Here is a 22,418-nt window from a genome sequence, read left to right on the forward strand (position 1 = left end):
TCGTGTCGACCATGCCTGTTACCCATTGCAGGGCCATTCCTGTGGTTCCTACAACAAACATCATGCCCTGAACTGTCTCTCTTGCTTGGTGGAGTCTTGTGTCCAACATTTGTGTTCCTGATGCTGCTTCATCCTCCCCCTCCCTCCTGGCCCATTATCTGCGACCAACACTTCCAGAATCCGTGTATTGCAGAAGATGAGCACAGATTTTCTATCGCAATCCTTGTGTTTAGCGAATTAACTCGGCCATATCCAACCATTTTCAGTCAGCATCCACAATGACTGAGAAAAGTGAGCCCTTCAAAGGACCTGCATAGTCGATGTCTAACTGGCTAGGGTTTACCTGGCCATTCCCAAGAATGTGGGGGAGTTGTGCGCGGTAATGTTTGCCATTGTTGGCACTTTGAGCACTGCCCCACCAACACAGCTATGTTGGCATCCAATCTCGTCATCAAACATAACCTCCCCCCAAAATCTTCATTTTAGAGACACCTGGATGACCCTGATGGGGTTCAGCCAGTATCTGGTGACGAACTTTGCTCGGGACAATCACTCTTACACCCCACCCACCCCATAATAATACGCCATCCCCTTTGGTGATCTGGTCTCTCTGGGCCCAAAAACGTTTCAATTCTGGTTTTGAAGGCCTTTGGTTTCCCCTGTCTGTTTCAGTTTTGCCAGGACCGGATCTTCCTGTGTCCAAAGTCAGATATTGCCAGCTGTGACTGGAAGCTTGTCCAGAAAATTTAAAACCGTCACAGAGTCCCCCAGTGGCGGTACCACTGATGGTGCATCTGCCAGTAGGAGGCCGCTCCATGTATCCGCATTTACCACTTGGCCTCCCGGACGGTGTTCCAACTTGTAATTATATGCACTTGATATGAGAGGCCACCACTGACTTGGGCCTTGCCCTCTTTCAGTACACCTGGCAAAGGGTTTGTCGGTCCATTATTATTACAAAATCTACCTCTGTAAAGGTATTGGTGGAACTTCCTGGTTCCAAATATGACCACCAAAACCTTCCTCCTTTATCAGGGCGTATTTATGCTCTGCATGAGCCAAAGTCCTGGACACATACACTATTGGGTGTTCCCCTCCATTTGGCCAACTATGAGTTAATACCCCCGATGCCATACAGAACATAGGACATAAAACATTACAGCACAGTACAGGCCCTCATGTTGCGCTGACCTGTGGAGCCAATCTGAAGCCCATCTAACCTACACTAGTCCATTCTCATCCATATGCCTATCCAATGACCATTTAAATGCCTTTAAAGTTGGTGAGTCTCCTACTGTTTCAGGCAGAACGTTCCACACCCCTACTACTCTCTGAGTAAAGAAACTACCTTTGACATCTGTCCTATATCTCTCACCATTCAATTTAAAGCTATGACCCCTCATGCTAGCCATCGCCATGCGAGGATAAAGGCTCTCACTGTTCACCCTATCTAACCCTCTGATTATCTTATATGTCTCAAGTAAGTCACCTCTCAACCTTCTTCTCTCTAATGAAATCAGCCTCAAGTCCCTCAGCCTTTCCTCATAAGACCTTCCCTTCATACCAGGCAGCACCCTGGTAAATCTCCTCTGACCCCTTTCCAAAATTTCCTCATCCTTCCTATAATGCGGTGACCAGAACTGTATGCAATACTCCAAGTGCGGCCGCACCAGAGTTTTGTACAGCTGCAGCATGACGTCATGGCTCTGAAACTCAATCCCTCTACCCATAAAAGCTAACACACCATGCGCCTTCTTAACAACCCTATCAACGTGGGTGGCAACTTTCAGGGATCTAAGTACATGGACACTGAGATCTCTCTGCTCAGCTACACTACCAAAAATCTTACCATTAGCCCAGTATTCTTTATTCCTGTTGCTCCTTCCAAAGTGAATCACCTCACACTTTTTCGTATTAAACTCCATTTGCCATCTCTCAGCCCAGCTCTGCAGCTTATCTATGTCCCTCTGTAACCTGTGCAAAATTCTTCAGCACTATCCACAACTCCAGTGATCTTAGTGTCATCTGCAAATTTACTAACCCTTTCCACTACGCCCTCATCCAGGTCATTAATAAAAATGATAAACAGCAGTGGCCCCAAAACAGAGCCTTGCGGTACACCCCTAGTAACTGAACTCCAGGATGAACATTTCCCATCAACCACCACTCTCTGTCTTCTTTCAGCTTGCCAATTTCTGATCCAAACCACAAAACCATCCTCAATCCCATGCCTCTGTATTTTGTGCAATAGCCTATCGTGGGGAACCTTATCAAATGCCTTACTGAAATCCATATACACCACATCAACCACTTTACCCTCATCCATCTGTTTGGTCACCATCGCAAAGAAATCAGTAAGGTTTGTGAGGCATGACCTACCTTCACAAAACCATGTTGACTATCCCTAACCAACTTATTCTTTTCTAGATGATTACAAATCCTATCTCTTATAACCTTTTCCTACACCTTACCCACAACCAAAATAAGGCCCACTGGTCTATAATTTTCAGTGTTGTTTCTACTCCTCTTCTTGAACAAGGGGACAACATTTGCTATCCTCCATTCTTCTGCCACTATTCTTGCAGACAATGACTACATAAAGATCAAAGCCAAAGGCTCGGCAATCTCGTTCCTGGCTTCCCAAAGAATCCTAGGGTAAATCCCATCAGCCAAGGGGACTCACAATTTCCAGAATTGCTCACACCTCCTCCTTACGTACCTCAATCCTGACTAGTTTCACAGCCTGTATCTAAGTATTCTCCTCAACAACATTGTCTTTTTCCAGTGTGAACACTGACGAAAAGTATTCATTTAGCGCTTCTTCTCTCTCCTCGGACACCACGCACAACTTCCCACTACCATTCTTGATTGGCCCTAATCTTTCTCTCGTTATTCTTTTATTCCTGATATGCCTATAGAAAGCCTTAGGGTTTTCCCTGATTCTATCTGCCAACGTCTTCTCATGTCCCCTCCTGGCTCTTCTTCGCCCTCTCTTTAGGTCTTTCCTGGCTAACTTGTAACCCTCAAACACCCTAACTGAGCTTTCATGTATCATCCCAACATAAGCCTTCTTGACAAGAGATTCAACTTCTTTAGTAAACCACAGCTCCCTCACTTGACTACTTCCTCCCTGTCTGACCGGTACATACTTATCAAGGACTCGCAGTAGCTGTTCCTTGAATAAGCTCCACATTTCAATCATGCCCATCCCCTGCAGTTTCCTTCCCCATCCTATGCATCCTAAATCTTGTCTAATTGCATCATAATTACCTTTTCCCCCAGCAATAATTCTTGCCCTGCTTTATATACCTATCCCTTTCCATCGCTAAAGTAAACATATTTGAATTGTGATCACTATCATTAAAGTGCTTATCTATCTCTAAATCTAACACCTGGCTGGGTTCATTACCCAATACCAAATCCAGTGTGTCTACATACTGTGTCAGGAAACTATGCTGCACACATTGGACAAGAACTGGCCCATCTAAAGTACTCAAACTACAGTATTTCCAGTCAATATTTGAAAAGTTAAAATCCCTCATAACAACAACCCTGTTACTCTCGCTCCTATCGAGAATCATCTTTACTATCCTATCCTCTACATCTCTGGAACTATTCCGAGGCCTATAGAATACTCCCAACAGGGTGACCTCTCCTTTCCTGTTTATAACCTCAGCCCATACTATGTCAGTAGACGAGTCCTCAAATGTCCTTTCTGCTACTGTAATACTGTCCTTGACAAACAATACCACACATTTCCCTCTATTACCATCTTCCCTGTTCTTACTGAAACATCTAAATCCCAGAACCTGCAAAAACCATTCCTGTCACTGCTCTACCCATGTCTCTGAAATGGCCACAACATTGAAATCTCAGGTACCAATCCATGCTGCAAGTTCCACCTTATTCCAGATGCTCCTGGCGTTGAAGTAGACACACTTCAAACCACCTTTCTGCTTGCTGGTGAATTTTTGTGACCTTGAAACCACATTTCTGACCTCACTACTCTCAACCTCCTGGACACTGGAACTACAATTTTGGTTCCCATTCCTCCCCCCCCGCTGGATTAATTTAAATCTTCCCAAAAAGCATTAGCAAATTTCCCCCCGAGGATATTGGTACCCCTCTGGTTCAGGTTTGTATAGGTCCCAGGTACCCCCAGAATGATCCCCAATTATCCAGGTACCGAAACCCTCCCTCCTGCACCATCCCTGTCACTACATGTTCAACTCCTCTCTCTTCCTACTCCTCACCTCGCGAGCACGTGGCATGGGTAACAAACCAGAGACAACAACTCTTTTTGTCCTAGCTCTAAGCTTCCACCCTAGCTCCCTGAATTTCTGCCTTAAATCCCCATCCCTTTTCTTACCATGTCATTGGTGCCAATGTGGAACACGACTTGGGGCTGCTCCCCCTCCCCCTCAAGAATCCCGAAAACATGATCCGAGACATCATGAGCCCTGGCACCTGGGAGGCAACACCCCAACCGTGAGTCTCTCTCATTCCCACAATGTGATGATTACACTTAAGCTGGTTCTAATGTGAGGCTTATAATATGATTGCTGCAGTCTAAAGGTTACAGGGTGATGGTTACACTGTGAGGTTGAAGTGGAATGGTTACAGTGCGAGGTTATGGTGTAAATGTCAGTGTATGATGGTTACAGCTCCAGAGATAAAGTGTAATGATTGCACAGGGTGCAATTGTTATGGCGTCGTGATGACAGTATAAAGATGTATTGGTAACAGTGTGATCATTGACAGTGTGGTTCTTACTTTTTTTGCAATTACCTTTTGCATCTGGGCATTGGTAGCCAGGTCAGTATTTATGGCCCATTCCGAATGACCCTGGAGAAGGTGGTGGTAACTTGTTCCCTTGAAAGGCCACACTTCTTGTAGCGTAGGCACAGCGGCAGCACTGTTGGGAAGAAATGCCATCCAACATCAATGATGGACAGCAATATGTTCCCACGCCATTACTTTGGAATGGGGGGAGGCTTGCAAGTGGTGGCATTGCTATGCAACCGCTGCACTGGTATTCCAGACAGTAAGCTTCACAGGCCTGGAAGGCGTGCTGAATAAGTTTGGGTGCAGTTCATGTTTCACGTGACACATGTTTCTGTAGCTCTGTGTTTGGGTGAAGTGGTACATGTCAAATGGGTGGCCTTGCCCAAATAGCTGAGTGTCTTGAGTGCTGGGGCTTTCTTTTCCAATCAACTTTGTCACTGGATCCAACTAGCCCATTAAAATAGACAGGAACTATGCCGACTCAGGGCACGCTGCTCCCCTGGGGAGTCATTCTGGATTGTGGGTGTGAGTTTGTGCCAGTTCCTCCTCCCCCTATTCTTTGTAATTCAATTCTTCCAATCTCCTTAATAATGCGCTATTTGCTGGCATCCGGCTAAAATTGCAACGGCTGACCCAGTTTTTCACCCGACTGAAACGGTGCCAAGTGATTAACTTCAATGCCACAAAAGAACTTGCCCCATTTCGTGCACATGATGCCAGTATCAAATTCATTCGGTAACATGCTGTGTGTGTGGGTCGCATAGAGCAAAGTTTCCTTTCCACTGTTTTACCAACTACCCGCCTGGTCAAGTACCCATGGGTTACCACTGCAGGGGAGGAAACAGCTCACGGAGATTGAGGAAGCATTTACAATCAAGGTGAGACAAGGTAAGATATCTCAAGTGGGCGCAACCAGTGGTTGATAGGTTATACACAAGGGGATACATTTGGCCAGAACAAAATATGTCAGAATCCAACTTCCATCAAATCAATAATGGGAACACGTCAATCTCTCACTCTAAATCCTAAAATGAAAATAAAGTTCTAAAGACCTTTTCTGACTTTGTAACCATTGCTCATATCGGTACCTCACATACACTGCGTGAATATTTTATCTAAGTTAATTGATTCAATAAAAGGTACGAAGTCCTCCAGTCTTTCCCCTTCCTTCAACCTATGGATAAATTATTTTGCTAACGTTGTATCATACCTCAGGAAGGGGAAGACAAACATGTGACAATGAGTAGAGAGACGTGCGTTTATGTGGGTGGCACGGTGGCACAGTGGTTAGCACTGCTGCCTCACAGCGCCTGAGACCCGGGTTCAATTCCCGCCTCAGGCAACTGAGTGTGTGGAGTTTGCACGTTCTCCCCATGTAGGCGTGGGTTTCCTCCGGGTGGTCCAGTTTCCTCCCACAGTCACAAAGATGTGCAGGTCAGGTGAATTGGCCATGCTAAATTGCCCGTAGTGTTAGGTAAGGTGTAAATGTTGGGGTATGGGTGGGTTGCGCTTCGGCGGGTCGGTGTGGACTTGTTGGGCCGAAGGGCCTGTTTCCACACTGTAATGTAATGTAATGTAATCTAATCTAATCTAATTAACAGCCACGAGTTGCCTCAAATTGCTGTACATCCAATTTCTCTTTTCTGGCATGTAGTGACTGATGCACTGCAAGGGACAACTTGCGCACTGAAAGCTCCCACAAGTGGCAGCATGAAAACAACCAGATCGCTTGCTTCTTGGTGTTGACAAGGTCAATTCCAAGGATCTAGAAGGAAGGAGTTGGGAAGGAGAGGGAACTTGTCCAGAGGCTCACTGAAGATGTGACCCGGTATGGTGATGGAGCGTCTGAAAATGAACCTTCCAGCTCAGCGAGCAAACCTACATCCAGAACCTCAACCTGAGCTACAAAGCTCACTAGGGAATTCTGTGTTCAACCCAAAGAGGATGTCATCGAAGGCTGAGGGGCGACCTTATCGAGGTTTATAAAATAATGAGGGGCATGGATCGGGTAAACAGACAAGGTCTTTTCCCTGGGGTGGGTGAGTTCAGAACTAGAGGGCGTAGGTTTAGGGTGAGAGGGGAAAGATATAAAAGAGACCTAAAGGGCAACTTTTTCACTCAGAGGGTGGTACGTGTAGGGAATGAGCTGCCAGAGGAAGTGATGGAGGCTGGTATTACAACATTTAAAAGGCATCTGGATGGGTATATGAATAGGAAGGGTTTAGAGGGATTTGGGTCGGGTGCTGGCAAATAGGACTAGATTGGGTTGGGATATCTGGTTGGTGGATATGTTGGACCGAAGGGTCTGTTTCCATGCTGCACATCTCTATGACTCTATGTAGGGAGGAACAAAAATACTGAGGTTTGAGAGATAATCAAGTAATGTTGGTGGAGACAGTAGCATAGTGGTAATATCATTGGACTAACAATCCATGGTAAATTGATAGGATTTGGATTTAGTTATAGTGTCATTGAGTCATACAGCATGGAAATAGATCCTTTAGTCCGACTCGAACGTGCCGACCCAACATCCCAATCTGACGGAGTCATCAGTAAACCATCTCTTTACACATCACCAAAACAGCCTGATCCATGGTTGGATTAACAACACATTGTTCTGGGAAACTGTCCCGAATACATTTTTTTGAATCCTTCTTTGTGGATTTGGATGTTCTGCTTTAACATTTAGCCCCTAACTATTCAAAATCTTTCAGTAGAGCCTCCTATTCAGTCCTATCCATGTCACTGGTATCAGAGTGGATGATGGTGACTGTATCCCTCCACTCCCATTCCAAGTTCCCCTCCAATCCCGAGGAGTTGGCCTTAAACCTGGCATCGGGGAGACAACACAGCCTACTCGCATCGCTGCAGAGAACAGAACCTATCCAGTAATTATAAAGTCCCCGAGCATGAATACATTTCTATTTTGTCCCTCCCTGACTTGAATCGGTCCCTCTGTCCCAAGAGCCATGGTGAGTTCACTCATCTTCCCCGATGTCACCACTCTCGTCTGCTGTTGTTAGGCAATTGCAGACACTGAGATCTTTTCGATTACAATGCTTGGATCTTCATATTCCTTAAAACATAAATGTAATTTCAGTGATGGTGACCGTGAAACCATTATCAAATGTCTTTGAAGTCCTTCAGGGAAGGAGATCTGCCATCCTTACCTGGTATTGTTTATATGTGACTCCAGACCCACAACATCAAAACTGACTCTCAATTGCCGTCCGATATAGATTGAGCCCGCTCTATAAATTTATTTCAGCTGTGGTTCCATATTTGCTGAAATCCTCATAAACTGAGTTTTCACTTGGCCTCTGAGGTCGAAAGGCGTGCTGCTGGGAAAGCACAGCAGGTCAGGCAGCATCCGAGGAGCAGGAGAAGCGATGTTTCGGGTATAATCCCTTCAGCAGGAAGGGGTCCTGAGGGAGAGAGGGTCAGACCTTCCCCCCAGTCCGTGTGCGAAGAGGTGTCTCCTGAACAGCATAGTTCCCGCGTTAAGCTCCAGGCTCCTCATTCTTCATCACCAAAGGGACCATTTCCCCTGTATTCATCCCAATGACACCTTCAATCATCTTCAACACCGATTCAACTGGGTGGCTCAGTGGTTAGCACTGCCACCTCACAGCACCAGGGCTTGATTCCAGCCCTGGGTGACTGCCTGCATGGAATTTGTTCGTTCTCCTCATGTCTGTGCGAGTTCACTCCAGGTGGTCAGGTTTCATCCCACAGTCCAAAGATTAGGACGGATTGGCCATGCTGAATTGCCCATAGTGCCCAGGGATGTGTAGGTTAGCTGGCCTAGCCATGTGAAACATGGGGATGGGATAGGGTAGGGGAGTGGGTGAGACGCTCTTTGGAGGGTCGGTGTGTGGACTTGATGGGCTGAATGGCCTGCTTCCACACTGTAGAGATTCTATAGTTCACTGGCTTGTCTTCTATACCCCAAAGAGCATTTGCCGGCTTAAGCAAAACCAGCAAGCGTAAGGCAAAATCACCTTGGTCCCAGAGGGCTGCTCTCTCATCAGGGAGGCAGCTCTATCAAGCCAGGGACAAGGGGCCAAATGGCCTCCTTCAGGGACAATAATCTGCAACACCCGCTCTGGAGCTGGGTCGGGGGTGGGGGAAGTGGTGAGAGTGCATTCCAACTTGCCGCTGTAGGGACGTCAGGCCCAGTTTCTGAAGTCTTTGGTTACAGCCTAAGTAATGTGAGAACAGCAAAACAGATTGCTTAATCCATTTATTGTTTGAAGAGTAATTGGAGAGACGTAATCTTGCCCTGACTTGTACCCACCCTTTTGCACATTCGTTGCACCGTCAACTCCTTCCCAACCACAACAACCGCTTCCCTTTCTCTACAAAGGCTGTGGATATCTTCCAAGTCAGAAATGTTATTCAACACCTTCAGAGGATGCAAGGGCTTGAATTTCTGGCTGAGAGGTAGGGGCACTACCACTGGCACCAAAGTGGGCCCCTCCCTCGGTTGGAGAAGTTGGCATCGCTGTTGCAGAAGGCAGAGTATAAATAACGCTGCCCGTTTAGCACAGCCCACGAAAGCCTGTGAACTTTACAAAACACAGAACTCCACGTGTCTCTCCCAGCTGTTGTTGAAAAAACATGAAGCAGACCTTCCTGGTGAAGCAGCCTGGGAGCACCGCGCTGACCAGGCAGAGGAGCAGTGAGCAGGAGGACCTTCCCTTCGACACCACTCCAGAGGTCAAATGCACCCCAGCCAAACGGCGGGCTGTTAAAATCCTCTACCCAGCCCAGGTGAGAGCCTGTTCAGAGTAAAAACCCTGGATAACGGACAGAGATCCATAAGGATCTGGGTGGGGTGTGGTCACCTCTCCTTGAAGGGGGAGGTGAAAGATGCAGCCCTTTTATTTGGTCAAGAAATACCACAAACAGCAGCAATTGGAAATAACAAGTTCCATTGGGAAGCCTTTTAAAGGTCAGGTTCTCGGAAAGGGGTACTGGGTGGCACGGTGGCTCAGTGAGTAGCGCCAGGGACCCGGGTTCGATTCCAGCCTCGAGCGACTGTCTGTGCGGAGTTTGCACATGCTCCCCATGTCCGGTTTCCTCCCACAGTCCAAAGATGTCCAGGTCAGGTGAATTGGCCCATGCTAAAATACCCGTAGTGTTAGGTGCATTAGTCGGAGGGAAATGGGTCTGGGTAGGTTCCTCTTCGGCGGGTCGGTGTGGACTGGTTGGGCCGAAGGGCCTGTTTCCACACGGTAGGGAATCTCATCTAAAAAAAAAACGCTTCCTAACCCAGGGCAAGAGTAAAATCGCATCCAAGTCTGGGCTGACATACCGGAAACAAAAAACAGTAGAAATTGCCTTTCATTATGTGGAGGCGTCGGTGTTGGATTGGAGTGGACAAAGTTAAAAATCACACAACGCCACGTTAGAGCCCAACAGGTTTATTTGGAACTGGAGCTGGTGCTTCTACATAAGCCTGTTGGGCTATAACCTGGCGTTGTGTGATTTTTAACTTTGCCTTTCATTGCAAGTTTCCGAGATTGGGTGGTTCGACCCTTTGTTCCTGACCATTGCAAACCTGCAAAGATGAAGGGGGAGAAGACCAGGGCATTTGTTGTGGTTACCTGCTGCCTGGGATGATAAGACTTAGGCACCGGATTATGTTCCTAGCGCGGTACTGAATAAGGGCTTAACTGAAAACCCCGGGATTGCCCTCGCAGGCGGGGGCGGTGGATGCCAAGGTCACTTGGTGGAGGAGAACAGGATCGTTCTGAAACGGGGTTCTGGGTCAATGGCAGTTTGTCTGGCTATGTTGCTGAACAAAGAGACCTTGGAGTGCAGGTTCATAGCTGCTTGAAAGTGGAGTTGCAGGTAGATAGGATAGTGAAGAAGGCGTTTGGTATGCTTTCCTTTATTGGTCAGAGTATTGAGTACAGGAGTTTGGGAGGTCATGTTGCAGCTGGACAGGACATTGGTTGGGCCGCTTTTGGAATACTGCATTCAATTCTGGTCTCCTTCCTATCAGAAAGATGTGTGAAACTTGAAAGGGTTCAGAAACGATTTACAAGGATGTTGCCAGGGTTGGAGGATTTGAGCTATAGGGAGAGGCTGAACAGGCTGGGGCTGTTTTCCCTGGAGCGTCGAAGGCTGAGGGGTGACCTTATAGAGGTTTACAAAATCATGTGGGGCATGGATAGGATAAAGAGACAAAGTCTTTTCCCTTGGGTGCGGGAGTGCAGAACTAGAGGGCATAGGTTTAGGGTGAGAGGGGAAAGATATAAAAGGGACCTAAGGTTGAGATATCTGGTCGGCATGGACCGAAGGGTCTGTTTCCGTATGAATGTATTAACCCATCGTTGCTCGTGAGACCTTGCTGTGCACAAAGCAGCCAGGCCGTGGGTCTCCCCACACGCATCTGCCTCAAGAAGCGCCTCCCCAGCGGTGAAGCTTGCGAGGCTCACCAGAGGCGCTACTCGAATGCAAGGTCTTTCCCTCCCTTGTTTCCGTCACTCACCTTCGCTGTTCCCCTTTTTCTCTCTGTTCTCCCCTCCCCTCCCCTCTCCCCACATCCAGGTCAGGAAGTACCTGCCCCCCGAGAAGAAGGACTGGGCTAAGAGGATGCTCCTGCTCCTGCTGTGCGTGGTCACCGTCCAAGTGTACACGGTCGTGGAGGCCCAAGAGGGAACGGTCGACATGATCGCCGTGGCGACAGGAGGCCCAGGCCACTCGCCCCTGTCAGACGCCAGCGGGGAGCAGGCATTGGTGCTCCCATCCTTGTCTGCAGAACTCTTCCCGCCCACCAATGGCAGTGCCCCGCTGCTGTCCCCGATGATGCCCGATGGTGTCGGTCCGGCAGTGACCGTCATGTGCCACAGAATGGGCTCCAGCTCCGTTGCCTGCAGAATGTGAACCCCCCCATTTTCCTCAGGGAAGGACACTTTCTGAACGGTGTCGCCTCACCCCCTGCCCCGCGACCTCCAGTTCAAATGCTCCACATCCCAGTTGAGGCAAGATGAAGGGGGCGCTGTGATTTGAACTTCTCCTCACGGTGCTGCTGACTGGATAAGATGGACAACACGGCCAGGGTTCACCTGAGTGGGAGCCCGGTCAGACTTACATTGTGTTGGTCCAGTTTTCCGTTGGTGCCCTTATCCACTTGAACCGCTGTGTGCTACCAGCCGAGAGGTCTTGATGGGTGCTTCAAAAAACAATGATATTGCCTCAGCACCTCTGGGGAAATCAAATGTAATTTGAAAAGCAGGGATAGTTAGTGGGGACCCTGTTTGTAACGACAGATGTTGTGTTAATTTGTGTGCCATTATCAGTCATGACTTAGTATGTTCTGTGAACAGCCATCAATAAATCACACTTGTGGTGAACTCGTTCACATTTTCTTGTCAAGTGGCCATTGGTACATGATTCAATTTAAGCTGAAGGATTTGACAGTGTTATCTTGATCCCTGAAGTCACTGCAAACCTCTTTCTACCTCTTGAATAATAGTGCAGCATCATGCACTACCTCTCCCTTCACTGTTCCCATACAATGTTGACACCACTGGCTTCTCTTGTGACTCATTCTGACAAGAACCAGATTGCAATTAAACTCTTGACATGCCGTGGTCTCCTCTTCTGACAATTTAATCATTTTTAAACCTGGCATTTCCTGCTGTTTGCTATTAGATTTGAAATTGAATACCGCGCAACACTGGGATATAAATCGTAACATATCAAATGCAATTGTGTGTTCAACATTGAGGTGAATTACAGGATGGGACCTCACAGATGGAATCAGGTGCTTTACCTATAGAATAGTGGATGCCTAGGAGTGAGGTGTAGGCTGGAATCTAATCGAGCGATTCAAACAGATTAAATGTATGATTCGGAGATGCCGGTGTTGGACTGGGGTGTACAAAGTTAAAAATCACACAACACCAGGTTATAGTCCAACAGGTTTAATTGGAAGCACACTAGCTTTCAGAGCGACGCTCCTTCATCAGGTGATTGAACACACCTCAATGTTGAACACACTATCACCTGATGAAGGAGCGTCACTCCGAAAGCTAGTGTGCTTCCAATTAAACCTGTTGGACTATAACCTGGTGTTGTGTGATTTTTAAGATTAAATGTATAACAACCGAAGAGGCGTTCAGTGGAATGCGTGCATCTGTCATGCTCTGCTCTCTGAATGTTATTAAAATGACACGGCTCTTCATTGAGGTTTACCTCGATCATTGGCTGCTACAACCCTTTACTAAGCGTTTCCAGCGTCACTGAAGAGGCTTCATGCTGATCTGCAGCCTGCACTGAAAACTCTCCTCACACATTGTCTGCTGTTAAACATTGCATCCCATAAGCCGAATTTTAAAAGCACATTCATGAGATATGGGCATTGCTGCCTAGGCCCAGCATTTATTGCCCATCCCTAATTACCCAGAGGGCAGTTGGGAGTCAACCACATCACTGTGGGTCAGGGGTTATGGGTAAGGATGGCAGTTTCCTCCCTGAAGCATAATAGTGTACCAGATGGTTTTATTTTTCTTGACAACTGATTCATAGACAATAGACTCCTAATTCCAGATTTGTATTGAATTCAAGTACCACCAGCAGTCATGGCAAAATTCGAACACAGGTTCCCAGAACATTACTGGGTCTCCGGATCAACAGTCCAGCCATAATACCACTAAGCCATGGCCTTCCCCTGGCATTCTTTAGATAATTACAGCATCTGAATTCAGCATCTCCATCAAAATGAAATCTATTATTTCTCGGGCAATGCCCTGACTATGCAACAAATTCCATTTAAAGCCTTTTCTCTTAAAAAAAAGATATTGTGTTTGTACATGATTAACATAAAAGGGATTAACAAATTGATGCCATCTCTCCACCCTTCAGGCTCTCTGCCTGTCTTCCTGATGAAGGGCTTTTGCCCGAAATGTCGATTTTCCTGCTCCTCGGATGCTGCCTGAACTGCTGTGCTTTTCCAACACCATTCTACTCCAAATTGATGCTAAGACTGACATGATCAGGTTATAACAGATACCTGAAAGGGAATTACCAAAATGGAATCTCATTTGTTCAGGTGGTTTACATGGAGTCATACAGCAGGGAAACAGACCCTTCGGTCCAATCAGTCCATGCCGAACATAATCCCAGACTAAACTGCCTGCTCCTGGCCCATCTCCCTCTAAACCTTTCCTATTCATGTACTTATCCAAATGTCTTTTAAATGTTGCAACTGCACCCACATCCACCACTTCCGCTGGAAGTTCATTCCGCACTCTCTGTGCAAAACATTTCTCCCTCATGTCTTCTGTCATCTTTACATTATGCCTCCTAGCCTTGAAACCCCCCACCTTGGGGGAAAAGACACCTGCCGTTCACTTTATCTGTCCCCCTGCATGATTTTATAAACCTCTATAATGCCACCCCTCAGCCTCTTACGTTCCAGTGAAAAAGGTCCCAGTCTGTCCAACCTTTCCTTATAACTCAAACCTTCCATGCCCGGCAACGCCCTGGTGAATCTCTTCTAAACCCTCTCTATCTTCCTAATATCCTTCCTTTAACAGGGCACCAGAACATAAAATACAGGTAAATGTAAAGTTGCCCTAGCCTGACAAGACCAGAGGTTTTCTCTTTCATTGTGGAGAGAGAAAGAGAGAGAGAGGACTGATGGCAGTTTAACCTGGGGATCACCACATCTCAGGCAAGTGGGGAGGTTGAGAAGGGCAGTCCTTTATGGTAACCTCAGCCAGTGCAGGAATCGAACCCATGCCGATGGTGTCACTCTGCACTGCGAACCAGCCATCCTGCACGTTGTAGTTACTGCATGATCATTTCCGGGTGATGAGTCAAGTGTATATGTTGTATATGTCACCATTGCAGGGAGTGTGAGCTCAACGCAGCAGACATAATGCAGGATAGTCACCATAGAGCTATGTCTGTCTTTACTCAAAAATGCCCACCTCTTGTCTTCCTTTCCTATATGCATTTACTCACAGGTTTAACATTGCTTAACCAGTACATCCTGAATCTTCCCTGGAAGCACTGTGAATCAGCCTGGGCTTTCTGCAACATGCACCTCTCTCACTTTCTGTTAGGTAGGAAAATGGGCAGACAATAGGTGCAAGTTTATAATGGATGGTTTTAATTCCGGCTAATTACCTGCGCTCATAATATTTCTGAGGATTCTTTCTTTGACAATGGAGAAACGCAAGTAACCCTAAAGAGTAAGCTGCGTGTCTGAACAAGGGACCTTGTTCAAAGCCCTGTTGTCTGGACGAGTTGGATATGATTAGGGAGGTGCTTCAGACGGGGTACTGATCCAGATTTTTGAATTGCATAAGCAGTCATCCGTGTGCAACGTGCTGAAAAGATAATGAAGCTGGTGACAATGGCGTCCAACTGGTCTGCAAGTATGGGTAAGGAAACAGGATGTCGACACAAACACTTTGGATTGCAAAGGTTAGAAACATAGCAACAATGTGCAGGAGTAGGCCATTCGGCCCTTCGAGCCTGCACCGCCATTCAATACAATCGGGGCTGATCGTGCAATCTCAGTATCCCATTCCCGCGCTCTCCCCGTACCCCTTGATCCACAAGGCCCAAGTCCAGCTCCCTCTTGAATATACCTAACGAACTGGCCCCAGCAACTTCCTGTGGGAGAGAATTCCACATGTTCACAACTCACCGAGTGAGGAAGTTCTTCCTCATCTCAGTCCTGAACGGCTTCCCCCTTATTCTTAGACTGCAACCTCTCGTTCCGCACTTCCCCAACATCGGGAACGTTCTTCCTGCTTCTAGCCTGTCAGGGAATTTATATGCTTCCATGAGATCCCCCCCCTCATTCTTCTAAATTCCAGTGAGTACAAGCCCAGTATATCTTCCATGTCAGCCCCGCCATCTCAGGAATCAGTCTGGTGAACTTCCGCTGGACTCCCTCAATAGCAAGAATGCCCTTTCTCAGAATAGCAGACCAAAGCTGCACACAAGGTACGGCCTCACCAAGGCCCTGTAGTAAGGATATGGAATGCTTTGCCTGCAACTGTAGCAGATTCGCCAACTTTAATTACATTTAAGTCGTCATTGGACAAGCATATGGACATACATGGAATAGTGTAGGTTAGATGGGCTTCAGATTGGTATGACAGGTCGGCGCAACATCGAGGGCCGAAGGGCCTGTACTGCGCTGTTATGTTCTATGTATATATACATATATTACTGCAGCAAGACATCCTTACTCCTCTACTCAAACCCTCTCACTATGAAGGCCAGCACGCCTGGGTTAATTAGGAGGGCCAGCAGCATAGACGGCCTGTATTGCTGCTGGATCATCCCACGCTGTAGTTAGCAAAGAAGGTCATTTGACATAAATTGGGGTAACCTTGACCCAGATTCTGTGTTCTAGGGTGACCCTAACATTCCATCTTCACCACCCAGACAATTAGATTAGATTCCCGACAGTGTGGAAACAGGCCCTTCAGCCCAACAAGTCCACACCGACCCTCCAAAGGGCAACCCACCCAGACCCATTCCCCTACATTTACCCCTGACTAATGCACCTAATACTGTGGGGCAATTTAGGACAGCCAATTCACCCGACCCGCACATCTCTGGATTGTGGGAGGAAACCGGAGCACCCAGGGGAAACCCACATAGACCCAGGGAGAATGTGCAAACTCCACACAGACAGTTAGTTGCCCGAGGGGGGAAATGAACCTGCATCCCTGGCGCTGTGAGGCTGCAGTGCTAACCACTGAGCCACCGTGCTGCCCAATGTACCCAGATGACCAGTCACTTACACAAATGAGACGGAGGCTCATAAAACTGGAAGTAAATCTTTTTTAAAAATGTAGACACCACCATCACCAGTCATCGGGGCCAATTTTAATTGAATTATAAATAAATGTCGCGAGGAGAGCTGATTTTGCACATTAGACACAATGGGAACGGGCAGCATTAACACGGGCTCTTTCCCTGGGCACTGTCCAGGTTGGGTGCAGTGCCAATGACAGTCAAGTAGAATGCCACCATCGAGGACAAAGCTGGTGACAGCGCAGCAACCCTTAAAACAGCTCAGTGTGTACTGACCCACCAACCAGCACAGTGTGCACTGACCCCCCAAACAGCACAGTGCGTACTGATCCACCAAACAGCATAATGTGTACTGACCCAAAACGCACAGTGAGTACTGACCCACCAAACAGCACAGTGTGTACTGACCCACCAACCAGCACAGTGTGTACTGACCCACCAAACAGCACAGTGTGTACTGACCCACCAACCAGCACAGTGTGTACTGACCCACCAACCAGCACAGTGTGCACTGACCAACCAAACAGCACAGTGTGTACTGACCCACCAAACAGCACAGTGTGTACTGACCCAAAAAGCACAGTGAGTACTGACCCACCAAACAGCACAGTGTGCACTGACCCCCCAAACAGCACAGTGTGTACTGACCCACCAAACAGCACAGTGTGTACTGACCCAAACAGCACAGTGTGCACTGAGCCCACAAACAGCACAGTGTGTACTGACCCAAAAAGCACAGTGAGTACTGACCCACCAAACAGCACAGTGTGTACTGACCCACCAACCAGCACAGTGTGTGAGCCCACAAACAGCACAGTGTGTACTGACCCAAACAGCACAGTGTGCACTGAGCCCACAAACAGCACAGTGTGTACTGACCCAAACAGCACAGTGTGCACTGAGCCCACAAACAGCACAGTGTGTACTGACCCAAACAGCACAGTGTGCACTGAGCCCACAAACAGCACAGTGTGTACTGACCCAAACAGCACAGTGTGCACTGACCCCCCAAACAGCACAGTGTGCACTGACCCCCCAAACATCCATCCTCGAGACACAATGCAACAACTTATCAACCCTCCTCCAAAAGCACCTTCCAAACCCGTGACCTCGAACAAATGGAAAGACAAGACCATCAGACAGTTGGAAATTTCATCGATTCCTGGATACTCCACAAAGCAGTACGCCATTCTCATCAGAAACTATCCCTGCTCCTTTACTGTCGATGGGTAAACTTTCTGGAACCCAATTCCAAACAGCACAGTGTGCAGCAATACTTAAAACAGCACAGTGTGCAGCAACCCATAAAATAGCCCAGTGTGTACTGACCAAGAAAACAGCCCAGTGTGTACTGACCCACCAAACAGCACAGTGTGTACTGACCCACCAAACAGCACAGTGTGTACTGACCCACCAAACAGCACAGTGTGTACTGACCAAGAAAACAGCCCAGTGTGTACTGACCCAAACAGCACAGTGTGTACTGACACAAACAGGACAATGAAAAGTGACCCAAACAGCACAGTGTGTACTGACCCCTCAAACAGCACATTGTGTACTGACCAAAACAGCACAGTGTGTACCAACCCACCAAACAGCAGTGTGTACTGACCCAAACAGCATAGTGTGTACTGACCCACCAAACAGCACAGTGTGTACTGACCCAAACAGCACAGTGTGTACTGACCGACCAAACAGCACAGTGTGTACTGAGCCACCAAACAGCACAGTGTGTACTGACCCAAACAGCACAGTGTGTACTGACCCTCCAAACAGCACGGTGTGTACTGACCCAAACAGCACAGTGTGTACTGATCCACTAAACAGCCCAATGTGTACTGACCCCAACAGCACAGTGTGTACTGACCCAGCAAAAAGCACAGTGTGTACTGACCCAAACAGCACAGTGTGTACTGACCCCCCAAACAGCACAGTGAGAACTGACCCAAACAACTCAGTGTGTACTGATGAACCAAACAGCACATTGTGCACTGATCCAAACAACAGTGTGTACTGACTCAAACAGCACAGTGCGTACTGACCCACCATACAGCACGGTGTGTACTGACTCAAACAGCACAGTGCGTACTGACCCACCATACAGCACGGTGTGTACTGACACAAACAGCACAGTGTATAGTGACCCAAACAACAGTGTGTACTGACCCACCAAACAGCACAGTGTGTACTGACCCAAACAGCACAGTGTGTACTGACCCAAACAGCACAGTGTGTACTGACCCACCAAACAGCACAGTGTGTACTGACCCAAACAGTACAGTGTGTACTGACCCACCAAACAGTACAGTGTGTACTGACCCAAACAGCACAGTGTGTACTGATCCAAACAGAACAGTGTGTACCGACCCACCAAACAGCACAGTGTGTACTGACCCACCAAACAATACAGTGTGTACTGACCCACCAAACAGCACAGTGTGTACTGACCCACCAAACAGCACAGTGTGTACTGACCCACCAAACAATACATGGGTACTGACCCATCAAACGGCACAGTGTGTGCTGACCCACCAAACAGCACAGTGTGAACTGACCCAAACAGCACAGTGTGTACTGACCCAACACACAGCAGAGTTTGTACTGACCCAAACAGCACAGTGTGTGCTGACCCACGAAACAGCACAGTGTGTACCGATACACCAAACAGCACAGTGTGTACTGAGCCACCAAACATGAGTTGAAACTTTATTGCTGGAACAGCACAGCAGGTCAGGCAGCATCCAGGGAACAGGAGATTCGACGTTTCGGGCACAGGCCCTTCTTCAGGAATGACCTTCTTCGGCCTGTGCCCGAAACGTCGAATCTCCTGTTCCCTGGATGCTGCCTGACCTGCTGTGCTGTTCCAGCAATAAAGTTTCAACTTTGATCTCCAGCATATGCAGACCTCACTTTCTCCTTTGAGCCACCAAACAGCCCAGTGTGTACCGACCCATCAAACAGCACAGTGTGCACTGACCCACCAACCAGCACAGTGTGCACTGACCCACCAAACAGCACAGTGTGTACTGACCCCAACAGCACAATGTGTACTGACCCACGAAACAGCACAGCGTGTACTGACCCACCAAACAGCACAGTGTGTACTGACCCACCAGCACAGTGTGTACTGACCCACGAAACTGCACAGTATGTACTGACCCACCAAACAGCACAGTGTGTACTGACCCACCAGCACAGTGTGTACTGACCCACGAAACTGCACAGTATGTACTGACCCACCATACAGCACAGTGAGTACTGATCCACCAAACAGCACAGTGTGTACTGACCCACCAAACAGCACAGCGTGTACTGACCCACCAAACAGCAGTGTGTACTGACCCACCAGCACAGTGTGTACTGACCCCAACAGCACAATGTGTACTGACCCACGAAACTGCACAGTGCGTACTGACCCACCAAACAGCACAGTGTGAACTGACCCACCAAACAGCACAGTGTGTACTGACCCACCAAACAGCACAGTGTGTACTGACCCAAACAGCACAGTGTGTACTGACCCACCATACAGCACAGTGTGTACTGACCCAAACAGCACATTGTGTACTGACCCAAACAGCACGGTATGTACTGACCCCCCAAACAGCACAGTGTGTACTGACCCACCAAACAGTATGGTGTGTACTGACCCAAACAGCACAGTGTGTACTGACCCAAACAGCACAGTGTGTACTGACCCACCAAACAATACAGTGTGTACTGACCCAAACATCACAGTGTGTACTGACCCACCAAACAGCACAGTGTGTATGGACCCAAACAGCACAGTGTGTACTGACAAACAACAGTGTGTACTGACCCACCAAACAATACAGTGTGTACTGACCCAAACAGCACAGTGTGTACTGACCCACCAAACAGCACAGTGTGAACTGACCAAAACAGCACAATGTGTACTGACCCAAACAGTACAGTGTGTACTGACTCAAACAGCACAGTGTGTACTGACCCACCAAACAGCACAGTGTGTACTGACCCACCAAACAGCACAGTGTGTACTGACACAAACAGCATAGTGTGTACTGACCCACCAAACAGCACAGTGTGTACTGACCCACCAAACAGCACGGTGTGTACTGACCCATCAAACAGTATGGTATGTACTGACCCACCAAACAGCACATTGTGAACTGACCCAAACAGCACATTGTGTATGGACCCAAACAGTACAGTGTGTACTGACACAAACAACAGTGTGTACTGACCCACCAAACAATACAGTGTGTACTGACCCAAACAGCACAGTGTGTACTGACCCACCAAACAGCACAGTGTGAACTGACCAAAACAGTACAGTGTGTACTGACCCACCAAACAGCACAGTGTGTACTGACCCAAAAAGCACAGTGTGTACTGGCCCACCAAACAGTACAGTGTGTACTGACCCCCCAAACAGTACAGTGTGTACTGACCCACCCAGATGCATTGCAGACCCTCAGGATGACTGGTCACTGCCACCTTCTCGCAGACTCCTTAGCGAATGACAGCAATGGCTGGCCTGGTCAATTGCACCACCAACTGGTGAAAGAACAAAAGAATGATAGCAAAAGCCCCAATCAAAAACCTGGTGGCATGCAACTTGGAACATCAAAACTTCAACCGAATGTCGTACAGGAATTTCCTGGAAAATGAGAACAGGACCTGGTGAATCCTTGGTGCGGACCTGCTGATTGTTCGGGAACATGGATAAATTGACTAAAGAAGTAAATAAAAATTTTTTTAAAAAATTTTGAGGGCACAGCAGGAGAAGGAAAGAATTAAAATGTATTGAAGAGTGTGGGCACCTTTCCTGCCTTGTGCAGGATAACACTGTCTTTAAACTAGTCTGCTTTAAGTTAATTTCCACGTCTATCACTCCACCAATCTGCTTTATGCATTATAGCTACTGTCATGTGGTGCTTTCGGTTTGTCTTACATATCTAAATAACTTATCAATTTCGGAGAAACAAGTTATGGCTTTACAGGACATTGGTCAGGCCACTGTTTGAACACTGTGTGCAGTTCTGCACTCCCTTGTAAAGGAAGGATGTTGTGAAACTTGAGAGGGTTCAGAAAAGATTTACAAGGACGTTGCCAGGGCTGGAAGGTTTGAGCTAAACAGATAGGCTGAATAGGTTGGGGCTGTTTTCCCTGGTGTGTCAGAGGCTGAGGGGTGACCTTATAGAGGTCTATAAAACCATGAGGGGCATGGTTAGGGTAAATTGACAAGGTTTCTTTGCTGGGGTGTGGGAGTCCAGAACTGGAGGGCATGGTTGAGGGTGAGGGGGAAAAAAATTTAAAAGGGATCTAAGGGGCAACGTTTTCACACAGAGGGTGGTACGTGTATGGAATGAGCTGCCAGAGGAAGTGGTGGAGGCTGGTACAATTACAGCATTTAAAAGGCACCTGGATGGGTATATGAGTAGGAAGGGTTTAGAGAGATATGAGTCAAGGCTGGCAAGTGGGACTAGATTGTGTTGGGATATCTGGTCGGCATGGACCGAAGGGTCTGTTTCCGCAGCATCTAGGGAACAGGAGAATCGACGTTTCGGGCATTAGCCCTCATATCTTAGAGGGATATGAGTCAAGGCTGGCAAGTGGGACTAGATTGGGTTGGGATATCTGGTCGGCATGGACGGGTTGGACCAAAGGGTCTGTTTCCATGCTGTACATCTCTATGACTCTGAGTCAGGTTTCTGGTGTTGAAATATCTGAAAATGTGGTGCTGAGCTGACCACTTTGGAATAAAAAGCAATTTTGGCAATGTGAGGTCACGACCCATTACAGGGATGGACGACTCTAATCAGTGAGGAATGACTGAAGTGAAGTTGTAATGA

General features: G+C 47.7%; 1 protein-coding gene across 1 annotated transcript; it reads left to right on the top strand.

The window, feature by feature from the left end:
- Positions 1 to 9,357: 9,357 nt before the first annotated feature.
- On the top strand, positions 9,358 to 12,114 carry LOC122541337 (radiation-inducible immediate-early gene IEX-1-like). The gene is made up of 2 exons (XM_043678015.1): positions 9,358 to 9,558; positions 11,344 to 12,114. Exons 1-2 carry the CDS (start codon positions 9,406 to 9,408, stop codon positions 11,677 to 11,679), a joined length of 489 nt encoding a protein of 162 aa, XP_043533950.1. The 5' UTR covers positions 9,358 to 9,405; the 3' UTR covers positions 11,680 to 12,114.
- Positions 12,115 to 22,418: the final 10,304 nt, after the last annotated feature.

The sequence above is a fragment of the Chiloscyllium plagiosum genome, chromosome 37, assembly GCF_004010195.1.
Source record: "Chiloscyllium plagiosum isolate BGI_BamShark_2017 chromosome 37, ASM401019v2, whole genome shotgun sequence".
Lineage (NCBI taxonomy): Eukaryota > Metazoa > Chordata > Chondrichthyes > Orectolobiformes > Hemiscylliidae > Chiloscyllium > Chiloscyllium plagiosum.